At 44.3% G+C, this 26,035-nt stretch overlaps 1 protein-coding gene across 5 annotated transcripts in view; it reads right to left on the bottom strand.

The window, feature by feature from the left end:
- The window catches only part of SNX8 (sorting nexin 8), a 48,194-nt gene extending 22,737 nt beyond the window's left edge, over nt 1–25,457 (bottom strand). The window contains exons 1-2 of one of the 5 annotated variants that reach the window (XM_084818240.1): nt 25,380–25,457; nt 2,661–2,851 (exon numbers count right to left, since the gene is read on the bottom strand). In XM_084818240.1, the coding sequence (XP_084674366.1) occupies nt 2,661–2,801 (141 nt within the window). In that variant the 5' untranslated portion in view covers nt 2,802–2,851; nt 25,380–25,457. Of the gene's footprint in view, nt 1–1,997; nt 2,121–2,660; nt 2,852–4,208; nt 15,192–24,702; nt 25,185–25,379 lie in introns of those variants that run through there. The other 4 variants (XM_084818238.1, XM_084818237.1, XM_084818239.1 and 1 more) reach the window with 4 other exon arrangements.
- Between the last annotated feature and the right edge of the window lie 578 nt (nt 25,458–26,035).

A 26,035-nucleotide genomic window follows, 5' to 3' on the forward strand; every position in this document is an offset into this window, starting at 1 on the left:
TTTTAATATTTTATTTTTTAAAAATTGGTTATAAAATCTATAATGAATTTCAAAGACTTGGGACAACAACAGTAAAGGCCCTGCTTATGGCTACTGCCAGTCTCACTTCTGTAACTTGAGGGCTCTCTCACCTGAGGTTAAAAGGCAGGGAGGAATCATGTTGGAAGGGACACTAAGGTCCATGTGGCTGTATTTTGCACCAGTTGAAGTTTCTGAACCATTTTCAAAGGCAGCCCCACATAGCGTGCATTATACCCTAGTCTGGATGTCACTAATGCATTGGTAATAGAGGCAAAGTCCACCTTCATTAGATAGAGTTGCACTTGGCATACCAGCCTAAGCTACTAAAAGACACTCCTCATTACTGTCACCACCTATGCTTCCACCAACAGCACAAAGCCCAATAGGAGCCATTGACAGATGTATCCTCCATGAACAACATTACTCTGCTTGGCACCCCAAGCCCTAAAAAGTGTCAGTTTTGTCATCAGTCCAATGGACCATACACCTTTAAATCACTCCAGAGTTAGTACAACTGTCACTTTTCCCAATGTGCAGCCATGCATATTTTTGTTGCTGCTAGTAAGGTTAATATTAACTTCTGGTCTGTCTTGGCAACTCTACTTTTCAAACAGCCAAGGAGGGCAGTCTGAGACTCAAGTTAGTCTGTCATTCCTAATATTGGTTTCTAAAAGTGTACTATTAACAGGCCAGTCCAAAATACACAATTGGATGGTTTTGGATCCTGTAAGGTACCCTGAACATAGGATGAGTCAGGGTATAACTGTATATACATATGTAAGTAAATAAAAGGAACATTGCATCTGTCAAAATTAATTTGAGATCTGAGATGAATGATTTAACACATGGGATGGGCATTAAGTTATGCAGGTAGATAGGTAATTGTTTAATTAATCCTGTTCGCCTGATAAAGTAGAAAGCAGAAAAGAGCGGGGCTGCAGTTGTAGACACCAATTGCAGGGCACACACAGCTGTTTTTTTAAAGTTTTTACTGAAGCAGATCGCCCCTGCCTGAACAGGCAAGCTGATTTTTAAAGTGGAAAAACAGCTTGTTTATCCTGATGGGTGACTGATAGCAGTAAAAACTTTCAAAACACTTCCAATTCTGGCTTGTCATGGGAGAGACAAGCCAGAGTTCCTGATTCACACATCACAGCAAACAACCCAAGGACGGAGTGTCCATGGGTTGTTTCGCCAGTCTCACTTTCAGCAGGAGTGATCAAGCAGCATGCACTACCACATTCACAATAACTGAAAACATTTTAAAAATCTGGGTAATTGTGACATATGAACAAGGCCATTATCTTAAGAATATTCCGATGCAGGATCTTTCTTACAAGTGGCACCCATGACAATTTGTGAGGTTACGTATGGAAATATAGGAATCTGCACACTGGACTATTTGGTATTTTCCTCTTTCCATTGTTACTTGTTTCTGCGTCACTCTGCCTTGGCCCAGCCCCACCCTAACATAAATGAAGTACCAAACAAAATGACATGCCCATGACTGATAGGTAGAACGAAGGTCTGATAGTTATTGGGCAATAAGCAAATTGTTTTCATCAGGTGAAAATAAAAAGCCTATTATTTGGTAGGCAGGGTATAAACATATTTGAGAAATGGTCAGATTGGTTCTTCATTTACACAGAAAAGCCTCCTTTAACTCAGTATATCTGGTAGATGCATTGGTTAACTTTAGAGATTAACTGTAGGGCTAACATGATTATATCCAGATTTAATATTTCCTAATAATTATTCAAGAGAAATATAGTATTTGCAATTTAAAACAAAAAAAAATTACATTTTAAACACACAATTAAAAATTTAAAGATCTATTTATTTTTAAATATTGGTTTTTCTCTACATTTCCTGCTTCTGTCTCACATACACACAGGAAGAAATTAAATGATTAAATCTGCATACATTTAAAATGTATAAAAGAAAACATGACTTTCCTAAAGAAAAAAACAACATACTTCCTTTGTTCTTTGATGATGCAAACAAAGTGATGGAGGAGGCATCATCTTAGAAGCGGCATCCTAACTTCTCTCACACATAAGGGGGAATGCCTCATCCAAGATAGCACCTGCATGCATCACCTACAGCAAAGGAAGTATACTTTATTAGTAAGAAAGGGGTGTTGAACATTTTTCAGCTGGAGGGCCAAATTCAATTTCAGAGACGCTCTCAGGTACCGCATTGCAGGGGGGTGGGGGGAATAACAAAAATACCAGCATATTTTAGTTTAATAATCTTACTGCCAGTAAGTAAGCCTTAGGAGAGGCATTTCAAGCTTTTAGAATGGTTAAAAACAAAAAACAAAACCTGGTGCAAAAGCCAGAAAGTCACCAATCAGTGGTCAGGGAAAGGGGCAGAGCCTGGAGAAGGGGGTGAGGGAATAGACTGGGAAAACAGGATGCAAAATAGGTGGGCCGGATTTAGCTTACAGGACTGAGGTTCTGCACCCCTGCTTTAGAACAATTGTGTTTTTTAATTCATATGCAATTATTTGATTAATCAACTAAAACTCTAACAACTAATCAACCCGTACAATTTTCAGTCAGGTGACAGCCCTACACAGAATGGATCCGAGAAAACAATTCCCACTCTTCCCCCTGCTCACCATCAAGCAGCATTACCTTGCTGGAAACCTCATACTCCACGTGTTTCAGAAATAGGCCTTTTTTCTCAGGGATCAGCTCCACCTGCACTGTGTCCTTGCTCAACAGCTCTTGTAGGGTATGGGAAAGCACCAGTGGATTTCCCTGGGGTGTCTGCATTGGAGGCTCTTCTGTCTCCTTCAAGTCACTTATCAGAGGTTTTTCCACATCTAGGGGAGGAAAATAAATTAAAAATAAAATGTCAGGGAAAAATGCTGCTGCAAAAGCAACAGCTCTGTCTTGTGATTTGTTCCTGTGCTACCTACACCAATAGCAGAAGCCAGCAAACCACTCCTTCCAAAGCAGACGTGCCCACAGTGAAGAGTCATCACCTCCCTCTCCACAACATCCAGGGACCTCCCTAATCACACCTAAGCAAGAAGCCGCTGCTCTTCTCAGTCAGGTGCCAAAAATCTACACTGAAAGCCAGCCAAGAGGCCTGTATTTCCTGCCCAGCTTGCTCCCGCTAAGACAAGAATCTGAGTGAATCCCTGAGTCGGCATTCTTGGATCCTAGTAACAACAAATTGTGGAAGGAAAGGAACTGTTATGAAGTCTAATTTTAAAAAGTTGTACTCTCAACATCCTTGTCCCCTAAACCTACATCCCATGGGAGTGGAGGGGGCTAGCTATATCATTCATTTAGAAGAATTACGACCAGCCTTTCAATAATAAGATTCTCAAGGCAGGATACAGCCATTAAAATCACAACATAATAAAACAATTAAAAGAGACAAGTGGAAAAATCCAAAAGCAGCCAATAAAAAACACAATAAAATCAAAGTGGATTGTCTAAAAAGAGATGCCTTTACAGCCTGTCTAGCTCCCCACACTGGTGTGTCTCAGCTAGTTACACAATTTAGGGGCCACAAAGGAGAACATCCACTCTGCTGTGGATAGTTGCCAGCTTCCCCTAATTTTTAAAGGGTGGTTTCTTATCATAGAACATCACACACGCTAGTACGTAATGCTTCCCAGTATTGCATGTTCTGTACTTCAGACAACTCAGGATTAGCTGTGACATCTGAGGTTCTTGTATTGTGGCAATTGTCACTCCTAGATCAAGAGTCAGCAACTAGCAGACTATGAGCCCAGTCTGCCCCCGCCCCCGAGGACTGTCAACTCCAGAGGCAAAAAATGGGTGTGGGCAAACAGTATCTATGGCAATGGATTTCGGCAACAGGTAGCAGGTGGGAGCAGGAATAAGGTGGGATGAGGCCTTGGCAGCCTATGATCCTTCCTGCTGAAGGTTTTTTTACCTTTTGCAGAATTTCAAATAAAAATAGCAAAGCTTGGAAGGCTGAAGGCAGAAAAGGGGAGGTGATTTTTTTAAAATAAGTCTAGGAGGCAAAGGCAAGTTATAATTCTGTAAAGTAGGGTATAATTGCTAAGGCTTAAGGTTATTTAGTGAGCTCAGTTAAGAAAAGGTGTAGAGTGGGACTTCACTCTTAGCTGCTACATCATACCATTCCAGGCCTGGTGCTCCCCTTACCACACCATTAAATCAGAAAGCCACAGTTCCACATACGTATCACTTCAGGATGTGGGGCAGGCAGGGCTATTAACAAGGAATTCTTCCGTTTATAAAGGAAATGTAGTCAAGACACAGGTAACGGGAACTCCATGTAAAGATTCCTGGAAATTGCCAGAGTCCTGGAAAAAGTCACCAGTCATTAAAAATAATAAAACAATATAAAGAAGATGGCCCTCAAAACCTCCCAGTTCACTTTTCAGTTACATTTACATAAATCGGTGCAGCCTACTCTTCCAATGGATGATGCAGCATCCCTCCTGCCAAGTGACAGATAAGCATCTGTTGGCCCCACAGCCAATCCAAGACACTGTGCTGCTTGATGTGAAGAACCAGTTGGCACCCCCCCTCCCATTCCATGTACAAAAGCCAGGTGGACTCGCCAGCTGAATCTTTCTTCAACACTGGTAATGGTCCTCCGCCACACCTGAGGGCAGCAAGCTAGCTTAGGGGCGTTGCACAGGCTGCACAGCACAAAGCTCTCTCCCCCAACATCTTACTGCCATCTCCCAACATCTTGAGGCATCTGCTTAATGATAGGGCCGATCCCAGTTGACCTCATAAAATAGACAAGAAAAGGCATAAGGCTTTTCCTATTTCGCCATCTGTTTCTCCAGCAAGGTGACACACACACTCCAATAGGTAATCTTATCTACTTTTTTATTCCCCATCAAGTCTGTTCTCAAAGTTACTGTAACAGCCTAGAGCCTTGATTTTTCAGCCATTTCATTTTCACCTTGCTTGTACATTATTTATTTATATTTTTATCCCAGAGGTCTTAAGCCACATTGGATTGCAGCATTTCAAAATATAAACAAATATAAACACACATTTGTATTGCACCTTTAGCAAAAGGCAGATTGATAGCTCTCCATATGCCCCCCCCCCAAATTTAAAATTCCAATACCCCTCAACTCCAAACAATCTTAAGAAATATACTTAGGCCTCTTTAGATATGTACACTTTCATCTCTTGCCATACCCTCAGGCTTTTCTGTTCCACCCAAATGTTTCTCCTAATCACACCCAACCAGCCTCGCCTACTCCTGACCCCCAGGCCATCTTCCACAGTATCCCATCAAATTCACCCACTGCACAAGCCTCTCAAAAATTAGAGGTTTTCACATAAAACAGCATTTGGTGTCTTGTTAAGAAGAGAGGTGCTGGATAAGACCGAAGACCTATCTCATCCGGCATTATGTTCACACAGCAGCCAACCAGATGCTTATGGGAATACACCCTCCCGCTTGTGCTCCCCACCAACTGGTATACAGAGGCATAGTGCCTCTGATACTGGAGGTAATATATAGCCATTATGATTATTTGTTTGTTTGTTTGTTTGTTTGTTACAAGGCTATCAACGGCTACTAGTCATAATGGCTGGCTGTATTACCTCCAGTACTGGAGAGAGTAGGCCTCTCAATACTGATTGCTGGGGAACATGAGCAAGGGGGTGCTGTTGTGATTATGTCCTGCTTGCAGGCTTCCCATTAGGGCATCTGGTTGACCACTGTGGGAACTGGACTAGTAGGCCTTTGCTTTGATCCAGCAGGGCTCTTCTTATGTTCTTAAGCAGGGGTTGACAGCACACGGCCTGTGGACCCCATGGGCCCACTGTGACCCGCACCGCTCTCCACTGCCCCCTGAAACACCCCAAATTATCTTTTTTTTAAAAAACCAACGAAACGGTGCTCTGTAGTGACTATGGAATGCTAAAATGGCCAAATTTAGCTTGCACAAGCTAAATTTGTCCATTTTAGCAGTACTGAGCACTATGGAAAGGCTTGCTGCCAAATTTCAGTGGCAACAGATGATTTTTAAAAATATATATCCCTCTACACACATACATTGCAGCCCATGGAGCAGGTCTGGAGGGCGAAAATGGCTCCCAATGTCTTGCAGTTGCCCACCCATTTTAAAGTTTTGAATATATCCTATTATTTATTTATTACGTTTATATCCCACCTTTTTTCCTCCCAAGGAACCCAAGACGGTATACATAATCCTCCTCAGCATTTTATCCTCAACAACAATCCTGTGAGGTAGGCTGGGCTGAGAGTCTGTGACTGGCCCAAAGTCACCCATTGAGCTTCCATGGCCCAGTGGGGACTAGAACCCAGATCTCCCAACTCTCAGTCCAGCACTCTAGCCACTACACCACACTGGCTCTGGAATATTTTTCTGGCTCTGGAATATAGAAAGTTCTGAGACAGTGAAACATGACACAGGCTACTAAATCATATTCCAGCCACAATCCCAGGGCTCCAACAATTCTCTTTGCTTCCATGCAAAAGGAAAATTGTGAGTACAATCTGCTGAACAGACGGAGGAATAATAAACAATTCCTCATGGAGGCAGTGCTGAGCACTGCAAAAATGGGAAGAATCACAAAGCAACAAATGAATCAGAAGACAACAGACAGAGAACGTCTGTTATTTGTTGGATTAAAAATAAAATGATTGAATGAATGAATAAAATTTCCTACAGGGTTTTCCCAAATTGCCCAAAATGGAAATTTTGGAACAATTATATAGAATTATTGTCACAAAATACTTTTATAATGAACCGCAAAAGCATTTTCAGAGTAACATTTAGAACAATATTGATCATGATCCACCCAGGGTTAAAGCATTTAAGAACAAATGCAACTCTCTCATTGAAATAAATGGCCCCAATCCGGAAAAAAGGTCATTGTACCAGCCCTACTGATTTCAATGTGACTTATGTATGTCACTAGCTCTGACTGAGTTGGAACCAAAGGGCCTTAAAAGTGCTCAGTTTTGATCACTCTTCCCCAGTATTGTTATTTGTGTACTCAAGATTCTTCCAAATGTTTCCCAATATTTATACCACATGTACATAGGTTAGAGCAGTAAAAAGAGGGACAGGGGAGTGCGACCCTGTTGTTTCTCCTGGACCTCTCAGCGGCTTTTGATACCATCGACCATGGTATTCTTTTGGATAGGTTGTCTGGGTTGAGAGTTGGTGCCGCTGCACTGCAGTGGTTCCGCTCCTACTTGGATGGCCGAATCCAGAAGGTGGTGATGGAGGATTATTGCTCTGCGCCATGCTGTTTAATGTCTACATGAAACCGCTGGGGGAGGTTATCCGGAGGTGTGGGCTGAGGTGCCATCAATATGCGGATGACACCCAACTCTACCACTCTTTCTCATCAAACCCAGGTGAGCGAGTGGCTGTTCTGAATCAGTGCCTGGGCACGGTAATGGACTGGATGAGGGCCAATACACTGAAACTCAATCCAGACAAGACGGAGGTACTGTTAGTGGGTGGTGTCGAAGGCTCCTTGGAGGTCTCTCTCAGTCTAAACCAGTAGCCAAGTCCAGACACAGACAAAGGAATTCCTTTCAAAGCTTTATTCTTCTTTTACAACTTAACAACTATACCGATTGCAACTAGATCTGAGCAGCACAGTACCTATGCCCTAAGTTGGAACAGTTGGTCCATGTTTGAAAGGGAATTACTGGCAGACCCCTGAACTTAAGGACTAGGGAGAGTCCCTCCCCTTTTCCCTTAGAGCCTCTGGGCGCAGCTGTTGTTTGCGCGCCAACCTGGCACTTCGCCTCCTTTCCGCGCCCTCCATCTGGCGCCGCTCTCTGCGTCTGCGTCGCGCATCCACCAAGTCTGCTATCTGTGCTTGGTCACTCCCTGGACTGCTAACTAAACTAGGAATGCTGGTGGGAGGAATCTCCGTCAGCTGTTGGTCCTGGGAAAGAGGAGCGCACTCCTCTCCCAGGAGCGACTGCTCTTCCTCAGAATCAGAACTACTCTGGGATTCTATGGGCTCAGTGTCCACCCTGACAGGTGGTTCGTCTGCCCGGCTAGGTAATATTCAACCTGTTCTGGAGGGGGTTGCACTCCCCCTAAAGGATCACGTTCGTAGTTTGGGGGAGCTCTTGGACCCAGAACTGTCACTTGAGGCACAGGTGAACTCAGTGGCATGGAGCACTTTTTATCAGCTTAGGCTGGTATACTAACTACGCCCTTATCTGGACAGAGATAGCCTAGCTACAGTTATCCATGCTCTGATAACTTCTCGTCTGGATTACTGCAATGCATTATACGTGGGGCTGCCTTTGAAAATGGTCCGGAAACTTCAGCTGGTCCAAAATAAGGCAGCAAGATTGTTAACAGGGACTGTCCAACAAGCTCATATTATGCCAATACTTTTCCAGCTGCACTGGCTGCCAGACCATTTCCGGGCCAGATTCAAAGTGCTGGTATTAACATTCAACATCGGCCCTCAACGAAAGTGTCGCCCAGCTGCGGCTTTTGAATGAATAAACGGCTTGCGACCTGGTTATCTGAAGGATCGCCTCCTCCCATATGTGCCTGCCTGGACCTTAAGATCATCCTCAGCAGCCCTTCCCCATGAGCCCCTGCCAAAGGAAGTGAGGCGGGTGGCTGAGGGCCTTTTCTGCTGTGGCACCCTGGCCATGGAATGAGCTCCCTAGTGAGGTTTGCCTGGCACCCACATTGTATTCCTTTCAGCGCCAGGTAAAGACCTTTTTTATTTTCCCAGGCATTTTAGCATTGTAGCTTTCTAGACTTTTAGTTTTGCTGCTTTAAATCTGTATTTTAAATCTCTGCATTGCTGCTAGGTTTTATTCTGGCTGTATTGTTATACTGTGGTTTTAATGTTTTTATATTTTATATTGTTTTACTGTGTGCTTCTTGGTTTTAATTTTTGTGAACCGCCCAGAGAGCTTCAGCTATTGGGTGGTATAATAATTATATAAATAAATAAATAAAAACCTAATATTTACTATGTTAGACAATGTAGCTCCTGAGACAATTATGTTTAGTTTGAGGTTCATGGTTTGATGCCAAGTGACGCAAATTTTGTATATTGAAATTTTATGCTGTATTTTATTATCTTGTGAATTGTTGTGAACCACCCAGAAAGCTTCAGCTATTGGGTGGTATAGAAATGAATAATAACAACAACAACAAGCGAAATGGCGTGCACTCACGTGATATGTGGAGGAATAACTTCACCAAGGGACGTCTGCTGTCAAGTAATTAATAGCAAGCCTGGAAGACAATGTTCTTTAAAGCTGTTCAGAAGCAAATTTATCATCTGACTGGCAAGAGCACCAGCCAAGAAGACTAGGGTGGATAATGTTGTCACTCCATTGGTATGGGCTGCTGTATCCAATAACAACCCAGAAATACAGATTGATTTTTTAAGTTGCAAATATCCCACTGAACAAATAGCTGCTTCTTTCTAATGAGTATTACTTCCACTTCAACAAATCACAGGCTGTCTAATTATTTCTACCTTGACTATCTTGATGGCATGCCCCTTCCATATTTAGGGACCCTGGCCAGGATTGCTATTACTTTAACCAGAGGGTTCTTTAACTCCTACGATTAAAGAAATAACCACACAATGCGTTCCAGTACACTTCAGTGTAATTCTATTAAATATAATGCAGATGTAGTGCCATCACAAAAATTGATAAGTCAGTTGTTAATGGTGCTAATGAAAAGTGTAAATGGCTGCACAACTACTGAAGTGAAGAGAGGAGCCCTTATTTATTTATTATTTATTTATTACATTTATATCCCACCTTTTTTCCTCCAAAGGAACCCAAGGCAGCATACACAATCCTCCTCCTCCTCTCCATTTTATCCTCACAACAATAACCCTCTGAGGTAGTCTGTGACTGGCCTGTGACTGGCCCAAAGTCACCCAGTGAGCTTCCATGGCCAAGTGGGGACTAGAACCCGGATCTCCCAGCTCCCAGTCCAGCACTCTCACCACTACACCACACCGGCTCTCCCTTGAAGTCAAAGGAATCTTAATAACAGCACACTCTGGTTCTGGCCCATTTTTATACTCAGACCTTAAGGATGCAAAGCTACTCTAGATGCTCCAAAAGTCAGTAACTGATTTTTCTGGGAGTTTTGTACCCATTTCAGGACACACATTATATGCAAGTACAAAAACATCACCTCAGGAACAGCCCTAAGCTTTCTATAGTTTATCTTTTCTACTTTCTATCTTTATAATGCAAAAGTCTGGGAGTAGAAAGTAGTTGCCATACACTGAAGGTCAGATTTAAATCACCTCCCTCAGATGGACTCCTGGGCTCTGACCAAGGCCTGTGACTGACCATGCCATCGCACACATCTTTACTGTGCTATATCTGCACTGGACCAGCTTCTTAAGCCCCTTGAGTTCAGCCAGTTTCAGCCACCCAGTGCTGACACCTGCTCTATTTTTCTCCCCACCTTTCCACCTCTACACCATCATGCAAATCTTGAGAGTACACAACATTCACTTTTTCTAAAAACAGGAAAACTCAAATGGTGTCCAACATAAGAATTCAAACCCTTCCTAAAACATCAATAGCAAAACAAAGAGCCAACAAAAAATCAAGTTACAAAGGAGCATAATTACAAAACCATACATCATCCCCAAAAAGATTTCCTAAGCAAGTCAGCCATCACCAAAAACATCCCACAACAGCCCCGTTTCTGCTAAACAGTAAAATGTAAATAGTAATGAGATCAATCCAACCCCTTGGGGAGGGAATTATAAAGCAATGAGGCCAGTGCTGAGAATGCCCTGTCTTTCAGGCCACCCAACAAGACTCACCCAGCAGGAGGATTGTTGCAGGACTTTGGCTGTTGCATGGGAGGAAACATAGATACAATAGATAGCCCATTCCTAACACACATAGATCCACAGCTGCATGTTGCTAAGATGCATCAGCTTTACACTCAGGAGCGTAAGGAGAGGCTAGTTTTAGTCATAGGGGCTTTTGAGAGACATCACTTGCTTGGCTTTCCAGCCATCTGGCACAGACCCTGTCCCCGATGCAGTTAGAATTTATGCAACCATAAAAATCTTGTGGACCAAAGAATTATCTTAGGATAGAGAGCCAGACAAAACGGTTTGGCAAACCTATCGGCATTCATTTAGGCGAACACTCTCCGAGGCACTCATCTTGGAAAGTATCATAAAGTACAAAACAGACATCACAGAAGCAACCACAGCAAACAAAAGATTCCAGCAAGGAGAGTGAAAAAATATTCCTCAGGAAGCAACATGATAAGTCCAGCAGGAAGAGCAGTCAAAGTGTAACCATTACTATCTCAAGCCGGGACCCTGGAAAGGTGATTCCAGATCCACATAGTGTGGGGAACCCAGATTTCCCCTTAGCAAAACCAGATGTTTCCCTGTCATATGGAGCCAAAAATCCGAACACAATAACAGAGAATCATCAGCATTTCCTTTTCTTTTCTCCTATCTTACCCTGTAGGAGCTACAAATGGAATGCTATCTATCGACTATGGCTACAATCCTAAACAAGTTTGCACAGTGGTCAGTTCCAAAGAAATCAGTGCAGCTTATTCACAAGAAAATGTTTACTGGATTTTTTAAAATCCCACTTCCTAGAAAAAAGCTCTCAAAGCAAAGTTACATCCAGTAGTAAACAACCCTATGGGAAGATATACAACTACCCATTAAGAACTTCCTCCTATGAAGGGTTTTTTTGCGTATGTGTTGCTGCTTTTAAGGAAATCACCAACCACAACAGCATTGCTAGAATTCAGCAGAAGATAAAATTACATCTAGAAGTTTATACAGAATTTCACTAAATGACACAGAACTAACTTGCTTCTGCAATTCTTCCTTTATATGCAGGCCAGGAAAATCACACACACAACTCTCAAAAACAGCCCTCAATAAGAAACAGCTGGGTTGCCTGGAATATTCTGTTTGACCAAGCCAGCCATTTTTAATAGACACTGTGGGATTCAAGACTGGGAAGAAACTTCCTCTGATCCCAGGATGGCAATTAATTAATTGAGTGGCCTTATGCAAGACTTACTAGTTTCTTTGCTTCAGTTTTCCCAGCTATAAAACAGGGAAACCTGCATCACGGGATTGCTGCAAACATTAATGTAGTAAATTTCTAGAAAGGAGACTGCACAAGCGCTACAGAAACTATAAAAAATACTATTATAGCCAGCGTGTTCTAGTAGTTCTGTAACCATGAGATCACACTGGCTATAATAGTCATTTCAAGGCACAATCCTATAGATGTTTAGACAGAAAAAGTCCTACAACCCCTAGAATTCTGATTTTTTTCCTAGCATTTCATTGTATTCCTGTTTTTTGGTCTTCCTTTCTGTTGTGCAGCCTGTCTCACTTGCCTCGCTCATCTGGAGTTATTTTCTCCACAGGCACCATTGTGAGGCACACACAATGTTGTCTAGGCCAGAGCAAGAGGCAGGTGAACAAGTAGGTTGTAGCTGTGAAGAGGAGGAGCAAGTCCAAGGAGCTCTTGACAGTGGGCCCCTGCTAGAACGTGGGCCCTCAGCAGGTGCCCAACCATGCCTATAACCTTGACGCTGGCTGCTGATCTAATTGAATTCCTTGTCACAAGGCAGAACTATCCACCCATCAGCCCTGTCCCAGATCAGTCCATACAGCCAGATTAGATTGTACAACATGCATCGAGCACATTGTGTGTGCTACATAATGGTGCCTGCAGAGAAAATAACTCCTGATGAGTGAAGCAAGTGAGAAAGGCTGCACAATACAATGGAAGACAGAGAAATAACCCAAGCTTTCTAGCCAATGAAATGCCAGGAAAAATTCCAGAGGCCACAAGATGTTGGTGAGGAGATAGTGTAAGAAGCACTCATTTAATCTCATGCCTTGGTTCAATAGAATCTAAGCTGACAAGTCTTATTTTGTATACAGTATGAATTAAAGCAGCAATGAGACACAATTCCAATGGTTATTGCCATTATCCCACGATACATGTTCTGCATCTTAGGGGGTGAGGTCATGGGGTGGCTTTACCACCTTATTTAAAGTTTGGCTTTTTCATCACCAAGCTTTAGAGGGCTCCCATGTGAAAATTTCAGTGTCATCCACTGAGGTCTTCCACTACCTCAGATACTAAGTGAGAATAAGCCCCAGCAGCCATTGAACTATAACTTGCTGAAGAATTCAACTGCCACTGGTTCTTCATAAACCACACCAGCCTAATATGTAACCAAATTTAATGTGCTGCAAGAGTTCACTCATGAAGTCTTGAGTATACTTTATCTCTGAGCATTTCAAGAATATGCAATTGAAATCTAGGGTTCACCTAAATATCCCAGACTGTAACATAGCAACAAGTCAGCCTATGAACTGAGCAAAAATCAATTCACCAAGATAACTAAAATGAAAACTAAATGGATCAGTACAACCAGAGATATGTCGGTATACCATCGGAAGATGGGACTCCCAGGTCGGAAGATGGTCAAAATGCTACTGGGGAGGAACAGAGGATAAGTTCAACTAGCCCCAGATGTGATGACGCAGCTAGCTCAAAGCCGAAAGGACGGCTAGCAGCCGATGGTGCTGGTGGTGAACGACGAATCCGATGTTCTAAAGATAACACACCGTAGGAACCTGGAATGTAAGATCTATGAGCCAGGGCAAGATTAAATATAGACATTTTGGGTGTCAGTGAACTGAAACGGACTGGAATGGGCCACTTCACATCAAATGACCACCAGATCTATCACTGTGGACAAGAGGACCACAGAAGAAATGGAGTAGCCTTCATAATTAATAATAAAGTGGCTAAAGCAGTGCTTGGATAAAATCCAAAAAATGACAGAATGATCTCAATTCGAATTCACGGTAAGCCATTTAACATCACAGTGATCCAAATATACGCCCCAACCACAGATGCTGAAGAAGCAGAAGTAGATCAGTTCTATGAGGATCTGCAGCACCTACTGGATAGTACGCCAAACAAAGATGTTATTTTCATCACAGGAGACTGGAATGCTAAGGTGGGTAGTCAAACGACACCTGGAATTACAGGCACGCATGGTCTGGGAGAACAAAATGAAGCAGGACATAGGCTGATAGAATTTTGCCAAGACAACTCACTGTGCATAACAAACACTCTCTTCCAACAACCTAAGAGACGACTTTATACATGGACTTCACCAGACGGTCGACACCGAAATCAGATTGACTACATCCTTTGTAGCCAAAGGTGGCGGACATCTATGCAGTCGGTAAAAACAAGACCTGGAGCTGATTGTAGTTCAGATGACGAACTTCTTATTGCACAATTTAGAATCAGACTAAAGAGAATAGGGAAGACCCACAGATCAGTTAGATATGAGCTCACTAATATTCCTCATGAATATGCAGTGGAGGTGAAGAATAGGTTTAAGGGACTAGATTTAGTAGATAGGGTCCCGGAAGAACTATGGACAGAAGTTCGCAACATTGTTCAGGAGGCAGCAACAAAAAACGTCTCAAAGAAAAAGAAAACGAAGAAGGCAAGACGAGACGCTGGAAGCAGCCCAAGAAAGAAGACGCTGGAAGCAGCCCAAGAAAGAAGGAAAGCAAAAGGCAACAGTGATGGGGGAGATATGCCCAATTAAATGCAAAATTCCAGAGGTTAGCCAGGAGAAATAAGGAATTATTTTTAAACAAGCAATGTGCGGAAGCAGAAGAAGATAATAGAATAGGAAGGACAAGAGACCTCTTCCAGAAAATTAGAAACATCGGAGGTAAATTCCAGGCAAAAATGGGTATGATCAAAAACAAAGATGGCAAGGACCTAACAGAAGCAGAAGAGATCAAGAAACGGTGGCAAGACTATACGGAAGATCTGTACAGGAAGGATAATAATATTGGGGATAGATTTGACGGTGTGGTCAGTGAGCTAGAGCCAGACATCCTGAAGAGTGAGGTTGAATGGGCCTTAAGAAGCATTGCTAATAACAAGGCAGCAGGAGACGACGGTATCCCAGCTGAACTGTTTAAAATCTTGCAAGATGATGCTGTCAAGGTGAAGCATGCCATATGCCAGCAAATTTGGAAAACACAAGAATGGCCATCAGATTGGAAAAAATCAACTTATATCCCCATTCCAAAAAAGGGAAGCACCAAAGAATGTTCCAACTATCGAACAGTGGCACTTATTTCACATGCCAGTAAGGTAATGCTCAAGATCTTGCAAGGTAGACTCCAGCAATTCATGGAACGAGAATTGCCAGATGTACAAGCTGGGTTTAGAAAAGGCAGAGGAACTAGAGAACAAATTGCCAATATCCGCTGGATAATGGAGAAAGCCAGGGAGTTTCAGAAAAACATCTATTTCTGTTTTATTAACTATTCTAAAGCCTTTGACTGTGTGGATCATAACAAATTGTGGCAGGTTCTTGGTGGTATGGGGATACCAAGTCATCTTGTCTGCCTCCTGAGGAATCTGTATAACGACCAAGTAGCAACAGTAAGAACAGACCATGGAACAACGGACTGGTTTAAGATTGGGAAAGGAGCACGGCAGGGTTGTATACTCTCACCCTACCTATTCAACCTGTATGCAGAAAACATCATGCGACGTGCTGGGCTTGATGAAGCCAAGGCTGGAGTTAAAATCGCTGGAAGAAACATTAACAATCTCAGATATGCAGATGATACCACTTTGATGGCTGAAAGCGAGGAGGAGCTGAGGAACCTCATGACAAAGGTGAAAGAAGAAAGTGCAAAAGCTGGGTTGCAGTTAAACCTCAAAAAAAACAAGATTATGGCAACCAGCTTGATTGATAACTGGCAAACAGAGGGAGAAAACATGGAGGCAGTGACAGACTTTGTCTTTCTAAGCGCAAAGATTACTGCAGATGCTGACTGCAGCCAGGAAATCAGAAGACGTTTACTTCTTGGGAGGAGAGCAATGACAAATCTTGATAAAATAGTTAAGTGCAGAGACATCACACTGACAACAAAGGTCCACATAGTTAAAGCAATGGTATTCCCCGTAGTAACCTATGGCTGCGAGAGCTGGACCATAAGGAAGGCTGACCAAAGGAAGATCGATGCTTTTGAACTGTGGTGCTGGAGGAAAATTCTGAGAGTGCCTTGGACTGCAAGAAGATCAAATCAGTCCATACTCCAGGAAAGAAAGCCAGAATGTTCACTTGAGGGAATGATCTTAAAGGCAAAACTGAAGTACTTTGGCCACATCATGAGAAGACAGGATTCCCTGGAGAAGATGCTGATGCTAGGGAAAGTGGAAGGCAAAAGGAAGAGGAGCCAACCAAGGGCAAGATGGATGGATGATATTCTGGAGGTGACGGACTCGACCTTGAGGGAGCTGGGGGTGGCGACAGCCGACAGGAAGCTCTGGCGTGGGCTGGTCCATGAAGTCACGAAGAGTCAGAAGCGACTGACCGAATAAACAACAACACACCAAACCTCCAAAAACTGAGATAGAGAACCAAATGCAGCCCACCAACCACATATTGTAGTTTGCCAGGAACTTGTTGCTTACCCCATTGCTGCAGTCCCAGGCAAAAATAGGTTTATAAAGCCCCTAATGGGCTTCCATACATCCTGGATAATAAGGAGTGACAGCTCACTGGGCCACACAGAGTGCAGACCCAATGTGCCACGATCATCACCTAGAATGAGAAAAAGATTCATAGATTCATAGAATAGATTCATAGAATAGTAGGGTTGGAAGGGGCCAACAAGGCCATCGAGTCCAACCCCCTGCTCAATGCAGGAAAAGGGTAGTCCCACTTTGAGAACACAGGATTAAAAGCCATTATTTATTTATACTACATAGGTAAGATTGGTTTTACTCTTCATTCAGACCACACGCTCATGGCTGAGCTTCCTATATGCAGTAAAAATAATGCAAAACTGGATTCTATACAAATTTCACATCCCTGAAAGTTTTGTTCCAGCCTTCTTCATAAAGCCTACACACAGTTAACAATTGGCTACTAGAAAGGATATATGCACACATCTGGATTTATCTGCATATTCGGCATTCAAGTCCAGGCATAAAGGTTAACTGCTAGACACAAGCTGCAACCACCACGTGTGTGTGTGCATGTGCACGCACACTTGTGTGTGTGGAATTGAAGTGTTAACTTGTCGACGGTGGAAGGTTGTACATCTGCCCTGCTGCTCTATGAAACGGTTAAGATTGTATGTACATTAATGTACATTATATACACGACTTTTGGTGTTAGAGTCTTCCTCAAGCATAATTAACTGAAATGTTAGATGGCTTCTCTGGGGGGGGAGAGAGAGAGAGAGAGAATCTGTATGCACGTGCGCACACGCACATCCCCAACTGCATCTGTCCCTCAGGGCCAAAAAAGCTGCCCACCCCTGTCTTAGACTAACACTTAATATTCTGGTTGCCTGAAATGAACCCAAGCACCACAAATTATTAAAGCAAGTAGAAGAGTATGGATAAAGTGGACTAGTAACTTTTGTGGCACCTTGGGAATCAGTGAACTTAAATCGACAGGCATGGGCAAATTTAATTCAGGTGACCATCATATCTACTATTGTGGGCAAGAATCCCTTAGAAGAAATGGAGTAGCACTCATAGTCAACAAAAGGGTGGGAAAAGCAGTACTGGGGTACAATCTTAAAAATGATAGAATGATCTCAGTATGAATCCAAGGCAAACCATTCAACATCACAGTAATACAAGTCTATGCCCCAACCACTGATGCCGAAGAAGCTGAGGTTGATCGGTTCTATGAAGACCTACAACACCTTCTAGAACTAACACCAAAAAAAGATGTCCTCTTCAACATAGGGGATTGGAATGCTAAAGTAGGAAGTCAAGAAATCACTGGGACAACAGGCAGGCATGGCCTTGGTGTACAAAATGAAGCAGGACAAAAGCTAATAGAGTTTTGCCAAGAGAACACGCTGAACATAGCAAACACTCTTTTCCAACAGCACAAGAGACTACTCTACACATGGACATCACCAGATGGTCAATATCGAAATTAGATTGATTATGTCCTTTGCAGCCAAAGATGGAGAAGCTCTATACAGTCAGTCAAAACAAGACCTGGAGCTGACTGTGGCTCAGATCATGAGCTGCTTGTTGCAAAATTTCAGCTGAAATTGAAGAACGTAGGGAAAACCACTAAACCATTCAGGGATGACCTAAATCATATCCCTTATGAATATACAGTGGAGGTGACGAATAGATTGAAGGGATTAGACCAGATAGACAGAGTGCCTGAGGAACTATGGACAGAGGTCCGTAACATTGTTCAGGAGGCAGCAACGAAATCCATCCCAAAGAAAAAGAAACGCAAGAAAGCCAAGTGGCTGTCTGATGAGGCTTTACAAGTAGCTGAGGAAAGAAGGGAAGCGAAAAGCAAGGGAGAAAGGGGAAGATATATCCAACTGAAAGCAGAGTTCCAGAGAATAGCAAGGAGAGACAAGAAGGCCTTCTTAAATGAACAATGCAAAGAAATCGAGGAAAACAACAGAATGGGAAAGACTAGAGATCTCTTCAAGAAAATTGGAGATCTCAAGGGAACGTTTTGTGCAAAGACAGGCATGATAAAGGACAAAGAAGGCAGGGACCTAACAGATGCAGATGAGATTAAGAAGAGGTGGAAAGAATACACAGAAGAAGTATACAGGAAAGATCTTAATGTCCCTGATAGCCATGATAGTGCGGTCACTGAACTTGAGCAGGACATCCTCGAGAGTGAAGTCAAGCGGGCCTTAGGAAGCATTACTAACAACAAAGCTAGCAGAGATGACAGTATTCCAGCTGAGCTATTTAAGATCCTAAAAGATGATGCTGTTAAAGTGCTGCATTCAATATGCCAACAAATTTGGAACACTCAACAATGGCCGCAAGACTGGAAAAGGTCAGTTTACATTCCAATTCCAAAAAAGGGCAACGCCAAAGAGTGTTCAAACTACCGCACAATTGCGCTCATTTCACATGCCAGCAAGGTTATGCTCAAAATCCTACAAGCTAGGCTTCAGTAGTATACGAAACGAGAACTACCGGAAGTACAAGCTGGGTTTCGAAGAGGCAGAGGAACTAGAGATCAAATCGCCAACATTCGCTGCATCATGGAGAAAGCAAGAGAATTACAGAAAAACGTCTATTTCTGCTTCATTGACTACACTAAAGCCTTTGATTGTGTGGATCACAACAAACTGTGGCAAATTCTTAAAGTGATGGGAGTACCAGACCACCTTACCAGTCTCCTGAGAAACCTGTACGAGGGTCAAGAAGCAACAGTAAGAACCAGACATGGAACAACCGAGTGGTTCAAAATTGGGAAAGGAGTACGACAAGGCTGCATATTGTCACCCTGCTTATTTAACTTATATGCAAAGTACATCATGAGAAATGCCGGGTTGGATGAATCACAGGTCGGAATTAAGATTGCTGGGAGAATTATCAACAACCTCCGATATGCAGACGATACCACCCTAATGGCAGAAAGCGAAGAGGATCTAAAGAGCCTCTTGTTGAGGGTGAAAGAGGAGAGTGCAAAAGCTGGATTGAAACTCAACATTAAAAAAACTAAGATCATGGCATTTGGCCCTATCACTTCCTGGCATATAGAAGGGGAAGAAATGGAAGCAGTGACAGATTTTACTTTCTTGGGCTCCGAGATCACCGCAGACGGTGACTGTAGCCATGAAATTAAAAGACGCTTGCTCCTTGGGAGGAAAGCTATGGCAAACCTAGGCAGCATAGTAAGAAGCAGAGACATCACCTTGCCGACAAAGGTCCGTCTAATCAAAGCTATGGTTTTCCCAGTAGTAATGTATGGCTGTGAGAGCTGGACTATAAGGAAGGCTGAGCGCCGAAGAATTGATGTTTTCGAACTGTGGTGCTGGAGAAGACTCTTATGAGTCCCCTGGACTGCAAGGAGGTCAAACCAGTCCATCCTAAAGGAAATCAACCCTGAGTGCTCATTGGAAGGACAGATACTGAAGGTGAAGATCCAATATTTTGGCCACCTAATGCGAACAGAAAACTCTCTGGAAAAGACCCTGATGCTGGGAAAGACTGAAGGCAAAAGGAGAAGGAGACGGCAGAGGATGAGATGGCTAGACAGCATCACCGATGCAATGAATATGAACTTGAGCACGCTCCGGGAGAGAGCGCAGGACAGGAAGGCCTGGCGTGCTATGGTCCATGGGGTCACGAAGAGTCGGACACGACTGAACGACTGAAGAACAAAACTTTTGTGGATTTATCTGAAAAGGCTAACATATAGGCAAAGAAAATGAATCAGCAGATCTTGCTGTAAAAGCAGGTGGATAAAGTCTTGCAAGGCACTCACTGCTATACACAGCCCTTAGAAATAAGTGCACAAAAGCAATTATCCCACAAAAAGATGTTTTACTAGCCCAACTGCCCACAAATATCTGTTATCATTTGTGGCACACCTTGAAAGAACAAACTCTTTTCCAGTTTATTAAAAGTTCCCTAAGCCTGCTTTGAACAGGCTAAAGTCAAGGAGAACCTAGGCCTCATGGCACTTCTTCAAAGCATTCTGCTTTATGACCAATAATGCATGTCACCTTAAACTGATCCATGTAAGTGCTATACCACTATTAGTAAACATCAGGAAAAGAAAGGGATCTCAGAATACAAGAGCAGATGGTTATATTGTGGTGCTTGGTATATGAGTATTAATTTAAAGGCCAATAAACAGAGGGACTATTCCTTATTATCTAGAAACAAGATTTCAAAACAAGCTGATTTAGAAGTTCCTTCTCATTTCACACAAAAAGCTAGTGAAACAAGCAGCAAAATGTCTCTAACATCGCGTTCATTAACTTGGTTTGCATGCTATAAAAATGCCTTCACTCTGTTGCTTCTTCCTCCTGTAGGTCTAAAGTATTTTCCTCTTGACCCCAAAGCAACAAGTAATCCCAGGCTTGGGACAGACCTATTCCAGTAATGACACCTATAGGACAATCATATACATTTTCCCAAGCACTCAGAACCCACTTATATAAAAACAATTTTAAAAGTTTAAGTCATCTATGTGCACATGAAAATATCAAATTAAATAGTTACCAGGACAGAGTTAGGTAGAGTTACTCAGTTTGGTATGAACAGAGTAATATATGTAAAATAAAATACAAGTAAAGAGATGCCTTAAAGTGGAAAAAAGATGTGAAATTTACTCAATTCATATTGGCAGCTAATATGGTATAGCTGGACACAGATACTTATATTTTTTCCACCAGTAGGGCCAGCAGCAGCTGGAATGGTGGGTGGTGGGTGGGGAAGAATTTAGATGGGGAAAATGGTGTGTGGTGGAAGTTAAACCAGGGGTTCCCAACACGGTCCCTGCAAGCACCTCCAATGGCTCCCATAAAGCTCTTCACTCCCTGCACCCTTCAAAAGAAATGTTTTAATAAAAACTTGAAAAACGTTCAGGTTCTCCTTCCAGTAATCAGCTGTTCAGTGGGCAGGAAGAAAGAGCAAGGCAAAAGGGAAATGGGGAGAGAAAGAGCAAAGCTACAAGGGGGGGAGAAACTGCCAGGCAAACAGGTGGAAAACAGCAGGACTAGAGGCTGGGAGTGGAGAGAAACAGCAAGATAAAGGGGGTGAGTGGGAGAGAAAGAGCAAGACTAGGAGCTAGGAAGGGAGAGAAAGAAGGACAATGAAGAGAAATAGAGAGGAAAGGGGTTGGGGGAGAAAAATAGTGAGGCTAGAGGCTGGGAGTTGAGAGGAAAAGAGCAAAGGGGAAAGGTCTGCATGGATGAAAGAAGACTGGGTGAGCCAGGAAGTAACTCCTTCCTCTTCCCCCTCCCCCCACAAGCCTCTAGCCTTACTATTTCTCTCCCCCCACACCACTTGACTAGCCAGGCCCCCATGGCAGCCATTATGTGACTAGGTACATCCTCAATGGGCCTCTGAGGTTGCTTTTATACAAAAAATAAAAAATACTGGCACAGCCTGGCCTTGGACCAGGGGTGCTTCCAAATGAGGGTTTTATTACTCCATCGCCCCACCACATTCATGGAATTTACAAGGCTCCAGACAACATCATCCTCCACTTGTAACCCTCCCGTGTTTTCCCACCTGCCCACGTTTTCCCACCTCTTCTTCCATCTTCTTTCTTGCTAGAGAAAATCCAATAAGGAGGGGAAAGATGGAATAGCTACACAGTGCCTTGCAATGGCCGCCTTGAGTCCCAGTATTGGGAAAAAGGCGGGATATAAATAAATATAATAATAATAATAATAATAATAATAATAATAATATAATGCCTTGGAATTGGTAGTGCTAGGAGCCCTCTGTCTAGGAGCACAATGAGATATTTTGTTGCCTGAGGCAGAGCAACAAATGTCTCCATGCCCACACCTAGTGCCTTAGGCCAGTCAAGTTAATTTGGCACCTGAGGTAGAAAATCCCACACTCCTGCTCCCGGGCAGTAAAAAATACAACCACCAAAGTTAAGTAGGAAATAAGGAAGGCTGAGCACCGAAGAATTGATGCTTTCGAACTGTGGTGCTGGAGAAGACTCTTACGACTCCCCTGGACTGCAAGGAGGTCAAATCAGTCCATCCTAAAGGAAATCAACCCTGAGTGCTCATTGGAAGGACAGATACTGAAGCTAAAGCTCAAATATTTTGGCCACCTAATGCGAAGAGAAGAGTCACTGGAAAAGACCCTGATGCTGGGAAAGACTGAAGGCAAAAGGAGAAGGGGACGGCAGAGGATGAGATGGCTAGATGGCATCACCGATGCAATGAATATGGACTTGAGCATGCTCCGGGAGAAGGCGGAGGACAGGAAGGCCTGGCGTGCTCTGGTCCATGGGGTCACGAAGAGTCGGACACGACTGAACGACTGAACAACAACAACAACAAGTTAAGTAACTAACAATTTGCTGCTCTTTCATGACACCCTGAGGTGGTCACCTCCTTCTGCCTAATGGTAGGAAATGGTGAGACCCAGCCACAAAGCCAACTCTAGGCACCCCGGGCCACGGACCCATCTTTTCACCTGGCCTACCTTATAGGGTTGTAGCTGAGACAAAACTGGGAAGTGGGGAGAGAAAGTCCATTTCCAAAAGAAATGAAATGCAATAAAACTCCAACACCCAAGAGCAGCAGGTTACTTTTTTGGTGTTGGGTATCCAAATATAAAAGCCCAGGAAACAGACAGGCGGATTTCCACATTCACTGGAAATACAGTTCCGAAGAAATCCAAAAACCACAACTGAGTAATACCTCCATTAGGAACTCATTAGCTTGCATACGCTCTTCGGAGACATTTTGGTTGCTCCTACAGACCCACTGTGGATTCTGGATTTCTGTTGCCCTCCCGGACCAACACAATTTCTCTTTGCTTTTTGTGTTTCGAAGAAGCGGCTTCAAATCCGACTTCCACCTGCACTGAAATAGTTACGTTAGGGTGCAATCCCATGAGTGTTTAGACAGGAAAAAAAAAAGTCCTAGGGCTTAAGAGAGTTGTTGGCCTCTTTTCTGTTTAAACAGGCAAGGGATCTGTGTCTTGAGGCTGTAAGCCTGTATCAATTACTTGGGTGTAAGCCCCATTGAACTCAAGGGGCATTACCTCTGAGTAGGCGTGTACGGGATCGCGCTGTGAGTTAAAGAAGCCATTTCAAAACGACGGAGGATCTCCAGTAACATTAAAAAGAAAAGGACTATTTCAAAGAGGCAGAAGTGATGGCCCGTAACATCTGACCACAGTTTCGGGACTTTTCCGCTTCTCCCTCCAGCGCCCGCTTTTCGGGGCCACGCAGACCTGAGCAAGAGCGCTGGAGAACTCGAAGGCCCGCTCACCGTTTCACGGGGCTGGGGTCGGCCCTCAACTAAAGTGTCGCCCAGCTGCGGCTTTTGAATGAATAAACGGCTTGGGGCCAGGTTACCTGAAGGATCGCCTCCTCCCATATGTGCCTGCCCGGACCTTAAGATCATCATCAGCGGCCCTTCTCCTTGAGCCCCTGCCAAAGGAAGTGAGGCGGGTGGCTACTAGGAGGAGGGCTTTTTCTGCTGTGGCACCCCGGCTCTGGAATGAGCTCCCTAGTGAGGTTCGCCTGGCGCCTACACTGTACTCCTTTCGGCGCCAGGTGAAGACCTTTTTATGTTCCCAGGCATTTTAGCTGTCTAAATTTTTATCTTTGCTGTTTTAAATCTGTATTTTAAACTCCTGCACTGCTGCTAGGTTTTACTTTGGTTGTGTTGTTATATTGTGGTTTTAATGTTCTATATATTTTAAATTGTTTTATTGTGTGTTGTTTGGTTTTAGTTTTTGTGAACCGCCCAGAGAGCTTCGGCTATTGGGCGGCATAGAAATGAAATAAATAAATAAATAAATAAAGTCGCGTTAAGAAGAACACAGCAACAGAAGAGCGGGCGGGCGAGCGGGCGAGCATATTAAGAAGAAGAGCCTCGGAGGCGCGCCGCAAGGCCGCCGCACGGCGGGAGCGGGAGCGGGAGCGGGGAGCGGTGGCGGGGCCGACGCGCTCGAGGCCCGGTCACCTCACGCGCGCCGGCTCGGCCCCCCCCCCCCGGTCAGAGCTGCCCTTCTGGCGAGGCGGGCAACGCCCTCGGCCGATCCCCGCGAGAAACATGAAATAATAATTCCGCGTGACAGCCGCGAACGATATAATAATTCCGCGTGACAGGCCTCGCCTCGGCCTACCTGAGGCCCCGCCGGCTGCCCCCGGGCCCGCGGCGGGCAGCTCGCCGTCCATGGCTCTCCTCCTGCCGGCGGCAGTCATGTGAGGCGGCGGCGGCGGCGGCCGGGACCCTGCCTGACGCCCTCCCCTTCCTCCCCGGCTCCAGCCCGCCTTCTTTTCCCTCAGCCGGGCGGACGGCGTGGGCGGGAAGCGGGCTCGCTTCGGCCCCAGGCCTCCGGGCCTCACGCCGAGGCGGCGGCGGCGGCACGGGCCTCATCGGGGCCTGCAGGGGCGAGCGCGCGCCCTGTTCTTCTCGCCGGAGCGGGCGGGCGGGCGACTTCGCAGCGCGATCCTCCTCCTCGGCGCGCGTACTCTGAGGCCAGCCCCGCTGCGCTCAGTGGGCTTTGCTCCTGGGTCAGCGCGCGAGGGATCGCAGCCGGAGGTCGACTCTTCTTGCCTCGCCCTGCCGCACGGGGAGCGGCGCTCGCCGTTCAGAAGGAAGGATGCAGGCTGCAGCATCCCCGAGCATGCACAGAGTGCTCGTAACCACAGAGTGTTCTAGTTATTTGATTTATTAGCCGCCCATCCGGCCGGCTACCTGGCCACTCTGGGCGGCGTACAGCGCTAACAACAAGTTCACATAATCAACTGAACGACAACAACAAAACAGCACTGCTTTAAAAAATAAAATGTAACGCACCCCAAATGCCCGCCTGAGCAGCCAGGTTTTCAAAGCCCGGAAGCGCATCAAAGAGTAGCCGTCATAGGGACGCCTGTGCGCTCTTTTTTCCTTTTTCCCCCCCTGTGCCTTTTAACAGCTTCAAGACAAATTCAGTTTTAACAACTTTGACACAAATTCAGTTGGGGGAAAACTTTTCAGGCACGGAGATGCAGTAATGAGGAACCCTAATTCTGACATAAAAGTAAAGCATTGCTGCTCCCTCCAAAAGTGGCAATTCTATGTGCTATCAAATATGCTGTGGTCTGTTTATGTGTACTATTACTGTGTTTATTTGTACATGTTTTCACTGCTGTCAGTTGCCTTAGGCTTGCTTTTGTGGAAAGGCAAGATAAACATTTGGTGCTTTTGCTTCTGGTACTGCATGATAAAGGACAAAGAAGGCAGGGACCTAACAGAAGCAGATGAGATTAAGAAGAGGTGGAAAGAATACACAGAAGAACTATACAGGAAAGATCTTAATGTCCCTGGTAGCCATGATAGTGCGGTCACTGAACTTGAGCCGGACATCCTAGAGAGTGAAGTCAAGTGGGCCTTAGGAAGCATCACTAACAACAAAGCTAGCGGAGATGACAGTATTCCAGCTGAGCTATTTAAGATCCTAAAAGATTATGCTG

The sequence above is a fragment of the Heloderma suspectum genome, chromosome 12, assembly GCF_057233095.1.
Source record: "Heloderma suspectum isolate Gila_16-S chromosome 12, 16-S_ref, whole genome shotgun sequence".
NCBI lineage: Eukaryota > Metazoa > Chordata > Lepidosauria > Squamata > Helodermatidae > Heloderma > Heloderma suspectum.